Below are 6,770 nucleotides of genomic sequence, written 5' to 3'. Positions count from 1 at the left end.
AGATGGCAAGATCTGGGAGCTGGGCTGCTTTGCCTAGTGGTTGCTCAAGTACAGCAGGAATCAGAGGGAATTTCAGGAATGCCTGAAATTTTCACGACCTGCCCCACTGGCTGCGGGTCTGTCAGCTCACTAGCCCACCGTGGCAAGCAGGTGCCACCCTGCTCCAGCTGCTGCGTGCAAAACACGGCCAACAGCCAAGCTCAGAGCTCTTGCCTCCTGCTAGCTGGCACTGGGCTGGCACTGGCCCTGCTTCTTTTCCTTTGGCAAGCCTTTTATGGTGTTTTTTTTTCCTCCACTAAAGCAGGCTGGAAAAGGACAGTTGTGATTTGGAGCCTTGGTAAAAACAAACAAACAAAAGCAGCCTGCAGTGCCCACTCTGCACACTGAGCCCACAAGAGGCTGCAAAGCAGCTCAGGCCCTTCTCCTCTGTGCCCAGAGCAGGCTCATCCTCTCTTACTGGGCAGATTAAACCCTTCCTAGATATCTGCGTCTTTTAATCCCAAACTATGCAAAAGCAAAATCAGCCTCCCACAAAGGTTTTCTAAACACCTCAAACACATTGAGGAGCAAGCAGGCAAACATTAAATAACTAAAATCTAACAACTCTCAAACATTTTATTCCCAACAGCTGTTCGGCCTGAAAAGTTTCATGAATACATTAAGGGAACAAAACCCAAAACTCCAACCAAATAAAACAAAACGAAGGAGGAAAGGAAGTGAAATAAACTTTTAACCAAGTTCAAAACACATCATAAATAAGTACAGCTCCAGAGCATAATTTACAAATATAAAACCACATAGAAACATATGTACAGAGGAGTTACCTTAGGTACAAACCTGTATAAAAATAGCCCAGTGTCTGCTCTCGTGCTAAAGCTGCGTGGCTGGAGTTATCTTTGGTACTAAGCTCGGGGCAAGGCATTGCTTCACGAGGCTGCACAGTGTGCCCCGCACGGGACGGCCAGAGCCAGCCTCCAGGAGGCCTCGGCTGGGTGTTCACCCAGAGAGCCCCCTGGAGCAGGGTGGGGAGCAAGGGGCTTACAGAGGCACCTGTGGCAGAAGAGGTTTTAACACATTGTACAAGGCACTTCATAAGAAATCTCTTCATTTGTTGTCCTGCTCTCTTCTAAGACTCACTGGATGCCTACACCTGGCCCTTGCTGGTGCTGCTTTACAGTTACAGGTTTTAAATTCTTATTTTACATTCAGGATTAGAAACCTCTGAGAATACTCATTCAGTTCGCTTCTGTCTGCAGAACTTAGACGGCAAGGCAGCGCTTTCCAGGGTGGGGAAAAGGCTTCGCTGCTGCCTCTGCTGGCTTCTGATTCTGGAAGGCGAGAAAATCTGTCCTGGAAGAACTCCTGGGGAGCGTCCACATTGAAATGCTGTTTGCAAAAGGCCCTCTGTGCTGCACCTGCAACTCCCATTCCCTCTGCAGCACCCTACACCTCCGTGCCATCCCGGGTGTAGATGAGGCTGTTCACCGTGAAGTTGTAGTAGTGGTTGTACTGGGCTCCCTGGCTGCTGCTGCTGGGATGGAAGGAGCTGTAGTAGGCAGGGGAGGGTCCTGCCACCCGCTGCAGCTGCTCTGGTGAGGGCATCTCCTGAGAAGAGCTGCTGGAAGGGGTGAAAGTGCCACTGCTCAGCTGTCCAGCAGAGAAGTTCCTGTGGTGCAGGTCACTGCCAAGACCCCCTGTCAGGCGGCTGCTTCCGCTGCTCAGGGAGCTCATGCCGCTGAAGAAGGTGCTGAGGCAGCTAGGGGTGGATGAAATGATACCGGAGGGAGAGGAGCTTTTTGGATGGTCCCTGGCAGAGGGCGAGGGGTCGAGCTCTGGGGGCGGGCTGTTTCCACAGGGCTTGCCTGTGACGGGGACGGATCGCTCTTCCTCGGCCTTCAGGCCGCCCAGCGACGAGGCGGCAGAGGTGGCGGCAGGGGCGCCGGGCTCGGAGCGCCGCTTGCGCTTGCGGCGGAAGTTGCCGTTGTCGAACATCTTCTCACAGTTGGGATCTAAGGTCCAGTAGTTCCCTTTCCCTGGTAGAAAGCAGGAGAAACAAGAGAAAGTCAACTTCTGTGACTGCAGCTAGATGAGCAACATCCATGTCTCGTCTGACTGGCGCAGGACTCGTATCTGTCCCACCCCTGCTCCTCCCCTCTTGTCCGGCACAAGGAGCCCAAGACCTGGCTCCGGGACATTAGGACCTCCACTCATCCAAAACCCAAGTGAACTTTAAGGAGAAGGAGAACCTCCTCATCACGGAGCACAAACCTCCTTGCAGGATCTGCACTTCTACCTCCAATCTGGCTGGAAGCAACACAAAGTGAGGCTTCCCTTGTTCCAGCTGCCTCACATCAAGAAGGGGCACCTGATGCCATCTTGTCCACGCCTGACAAGGTGGTGCCCCTGCCAGGGCTCTTCTCAGAACTGCTGATGGGCAGGTGGGCTGGCACACCCGGGTACACCAAGGGGACAGAAGCGCTGAGCTGCAAGGGCTGCAGACAAGCTGCACCACACCCAAGAAGGGGCATCAACTGTCCCCACACGCTTCTTGCCCGTGCCTAGGCCCGACAGGAGCTGTGACTCCACAGCACCCCCGCACAAGCCCCAGGCCGGCACGTTCCTCCCACCCGGGCCAGGTCGGAGCTGACCGAGCGAGCCGCCGCCCTCCGCCTACTCCCGGGCACCGGCTGAGCCCCGGGCCCGGGTCGGTGCGCAGGGAGGAGAGCAATGAATCACGGCCGGAGGAGCCTTGCCTTGCACAACCGGCACTCGCGGGGGCCAGTGCCGGGGCAGCCGGAGGCGAGAAGGACCAATGTCCTCCCAGCTCCGGCCCCCAGGGGACAGCGGAGCCCGGTCACAACTCCGGCCCCGAGGGGACAGCGGAGCTCGGTCACAGCTCCGCCCCGAGGGGACAGCGGAGCCTCGTCACGGCGATCGACCTCGAGGGGAACGAAACGGGACGGTCTCCTCACACTACCTGGTCTGAGGGGACAGCAGACCCCCGAAGGACCAAGGGACCAGCTCGCCCCGGGGACCGCTGCTGCCCGCTCTCCTCGAGACGGCGCCGGCTGCCCCGCGGGGTCTGCGGCCGCTGCTCCCCCCGTCCCCTCAGCCCACCGTCCCGCCCGGCGCGGCGGCCTCACCGGGATCGTCCTCGTCGCGGGGAACCTTTCGGAAGCAGTCGTTGAGGCTGAGGTTGTGGCGGATGCTGTTCTGCCAGCCCGCCTTGCTGCGCTTGTAGAAGGGGAAGTTCTCGGCCACGTACTGGTAGATGTGGCTGAGGGTGAGCTTCCTCTCGGGGGCGCTCTGGATGGCCATGGCGATCAGCGCCGAGTACGAGTAGGGTGGCCGCACCAGCTTCAGCAGCTCCTCCTGGCTGGCCAGGCTCAGCCAGCTCAGCTCCGCGCCGCCCGCCGACGGCGAGCCGGGCGCCGAGGGAGAGCCCACCAGCTGCCCGCCCCGCGAGCAGCCGTACGAGGCCGGCGGCAGGAAGGGGGCTGCGGCGGCGGCGGAGCCGGGCGGGCCCTGCAGGTAGGGCGCGGGGCTGTTCATGCCCCACAAGTAGCCGGCGTTGGCGGGCGCCCCATAGTCCCCCAGCGCGTACCCGCCCGCCCGCTGCCCCGAGGAGGCGGCGGCGGCTGCGGCGGCTGCGGCGGCAGCGGCGGCGGCGGCAGCGGCGCCGGGCGGGTGGAGACTGGGCTGGGGGTAGACGCTGAAGTTCTCGCTGCAGTACACCGCCATGTCGGGGGCTTCCTGGGCGCTGCGGGGCTGCGGGGGCGCGGGGGCGGCCGCCGGGGCCGAGGCTCTGGGCTGCGCCTGCTGCAACTCACCGGCGCTCATAATCCCTGGCCATGCAGGGCGGCCGGCGCTCCCCGCCGCTCCCGGTCCCCCCCCGCGACCCCGGTGGCCCCAGACCAAAAAATCCCGGAGGGCTGCGGCGCCGCGTCCTTATAGGCGCTGCCGTGCTCCCGGGTCTCCCCGCCCGCGGCCGGAGCTGGGCGGGCGGCGGCGGCGCGCAGGGAGCAGCCAGTAGCGCGGCTCCGCGCCCGGCAGGGAGGCGGAGGGGGCAAGGCCGAGCCCCAAAAGCGGCGATGGGGGAGGGACCGGCGGGAGGAGCTGCGGGAGGCGCCAGGGACTTGGCTCCCGGCTGCGCGGGGGCAGCATCCCCGAACCTTCCCCCCGCTCTCGGCTGTCCGTTCCCGTCCTCCCCCGCCCTCGTCCCCGGGTTTCTCCGCGCTGCGCCGGCGATGCCCGGCACCACCTCCCCGGGGATTTTCGCGTTGCCCTGGCCCTGCTCCGACACCCGCTCCCCCGGGGTCTCTCCGCGCTGCCCCGGTACTCAGTGATCCCATCCCCCTTTCTCAGGGGTTCGATCGTCTCTGGTCCTTGGGCTCCGAAATTGAAGTGCGTGGGGCACTAGCATCGCTGCCGTTGCCCCGACGGCAACGAGAAGGGTGAAATTCGCTTAAACGTCTGTTATTTGTGTTCGCTTTTGCCGCCCGTCCAGCAACAACCAGTGCTGAGATTGCTCTTAATTAACTGTGGATAAGAAATCGCCCAAAATCAAACAAACACCCGTGGCGTGCTGGCTCGTCCCGCGGCAGGACAGGGCTGGCAAGCCGCGGGACGCGATCGAACGAATGAAGTTGTTTTTCGCCTTGGCGCTTCGAGGGAGCCGGGGGGAAAGTGCATCCTTTTGCAGAGAGGAAGCTCTCGGTGTTCATAACGATCCCAACATCCCGGGGTTTGCAACTGGGACCCACAAATCCTTCCCGTCCAGGGCAGAGCACACGAGATCGGACCCACAAGCGTAACAAGAAAAATAGGCTCAATGGTGCGGCAGAATTTAGAGAGGCTCTGTCAGTCGCTTAGAAGATATAAGGTCTTAAACGCGGTTGTTACTTTCCCGCTGATAAAAATGCCCCCAGATCCTCTTTCCGGGTACAGAAGGGAAGCTCAGGATTTTGGGGAGAGAGGAGCGGTCGGGATAAGTCTCAGTAAAAGAGTTGCGAAGGCACATCGCAGTCAGTGGAGCTGAGTCGGGACAGCTTTCCCGGGCTGCCTCCGGTCCCAGATTGTCATGCCTCCTGCGCTTTAGCCAGGGACGTGATAAGGAGGCTTTTCACCATTAGATTTCGTTTTAAAATGAGTGGGCAGGCAGTTTGTAGAGAGAGAATCACTTTGAGTGCTCCGATTCTGATTTTAACGGAGTCCTCCGATTCCGATTTTCAGTTTCCTCCTTTAATCGTAAGGGAAGGCGTCCGGCGTGAGGGAGGTTTGCTGGGAGTTGTTTTTAGTGCTCTGTTGGCATTTTTTGGTTTTGTCTGGCTGGGTTTTTTGATGTTTGGGGATTTTCGAAGGGAGCAGGGGGTGGGATGGCTTTCCGTTATTACTTTGCTCCTGTCACTGTCGCTGCTGAGTTAATTTTGCAGCTTTCGGGGAAAGAGCTGACTGTGTGTGTTTGGCTAGCCAGAGCAGCGAGGGATATCCTTCACTGTGTTTCACAAGGTGCCTTTTCCGTTCTCAGCTTCGCCTTTCTTATTTCTAACAGCTCAGTGTCTCTTCAGAGAAGGGTCGCGCTGGGAAGTGCTGAAGCCTGAGCACACAACAGGCATCTAAACCCTGCAGTTTACGGGGAAATCGTAGCTAGAAAGGACACCTAAAGGACAAGAAACAGGTAGATTTTTTGGAAGCAACTCCCCTCTGTGCTTGAAGAGCTAAGCAGAAAAGGTTGTTCTCTAAAATGACAACAAATCTCTCTTTACCCGTTTGCTCCAACCCCCACGGTGGTTGCAGGAGGGAGAGGAGCAGTCGAATGGCTCTCGGGTTTGCTCCGTGTGGCGATTTTCTTCTCGGGGGTTTGGCTGATTTGGGTAAAGGCAGAGCCATCTAGAGGAACAGCCCAGCTAGGGCGAGGTGGGGAAGGCAGCCCCCTCGGAGCTGTGCTGTGCTGCCCTCGGCTTTTCCTCAGCCGATTCCTCTGCTTCCAACCGAGCACACGCCTTGGCAGTAGTGCTGAACGAGCTGCACTGAAACTGCGTGTCCTCAGCAAACTCCACTTTGCTTTACCGGATGACGAGAAAGCTGAAACAAAAGCAGCTTTAGAGAGGTTGTTAGACAGCTGGGGTGGCACGGGTGTGCACAGCAAGAGTGGAGGGAATAAAGCGTTGGTGGTGCGATGGCTGCAAAGATGATTCGTTTCCTCATCGCGTTTCTCCTGCGAGCAGCGTGCGGTGCTGCCTCGAAATATCCTGGGCTCTCAGTACTGACCTGTTGCTGTGCCCTTCTGCCAAGGCATGAGGAGAGCAGCACAAAGAAACCCAGCAGCACTCTGCCTCTCTCCTCCCTAAACGCTGCTGCGTTTTTTTCCCCACAGAGGACGGGAGACGTTTGCCTTTCAGTGATGCCCCAAGAAGCTGGGAGGCAAAGTGTTGAAACCTAAACTGGAAACAAAACTGCCTCAGCTGCAGTTAGTATCAGGGCAAGAGGCTCCAGCCCATCATTGCCAGCAGGCTGAGGGCTGAGTTTGAGCAGCAATGTGGAGTTCTGCTGCTGCTGCTATTCAGTGGCTGGGACATTTGCTAGCATGGTGGTGAAGTCTGTCTGGGGAGAGGAGCCCATGGCACCTGGGTGGTGAGGTCTGATTGAAGAGAGGAGCCCATGGCACCTGGGTGGTGAGTTCTGACCGAAGAGAGGAGCCCATGGCACCTGGGTGGTGAGGTCTGACTGAAGAGAGGAGCCCATGGCACCTGGGTGGTGAGGTCTGACCG

At 59.0% G+C, this 6,770-nt stretch overlaps 1 protein-coding gene across 1 annotated transcript; it reads right to left on the bottom strand.

The window, feature by feature from the left end:
- Positions 1-597: 597 nt before the first annotated feature.
- On the bottom strand, positions 598-3,973 carry FOXI3 (forkhead box I3). The gene is made up of 2 exons (XM_064151827.1): positions 3,144-3,973; positions 598-2,033 (listed from the first exon to the last, which is right to left on the bottom strand). Exons 1-2 carry the CDS (start codon positions 3,838-3,840, stop codon positions 1,444-1,446), a joined length of 1,287 nt encoding a protein of 428 aa, XP_064007897.1. The 5' UTR covers positions 3,841-3,973; the 3' UTR covers positions 598-1,443.
- Positions 3,974-6,770: the final 2,797 nt, after the last annotated feature.

The sequence above is a fragment of the Pogoniulus pusillus genome, chromosome 11, assembly GCF_015220805.1.
Source record: "Pogoniulus pusillus isolate bPogPus1 chromosome 11, bPogPus1.pri, whole genome shotgun sequence".
NCBI classification, from domain to species: Eukaryota; Metazoa; Chordata; class Aves; order Piciformes; family Lybiidae; genus Pogoniulus; species Pogoniulus pusillus.
The sequence above is the reverse complement of the archived record's forward strand: the minus strand, read 5'-3'. Positions and strand labels throughout refer to the sequence as shown.

Excerpts from the sequence above, each read along its gene's own strand:
- FOXI3 (XM_064151827.1), bottom strand. The coding sequence starts at position 3,840 with ATGAGCGCCGGTGAGTTGCAGCAGGCGCAGCCCAGAGCCTCGGCCCCG. Across the intron at positions 2,034-3,143 it reads CCGCGACGAGGACGATCCCG|GGAAAGGGAACTACTGGACC; the intron begins GTGAGGCCGCCG and ends GCTTTCTACCAG.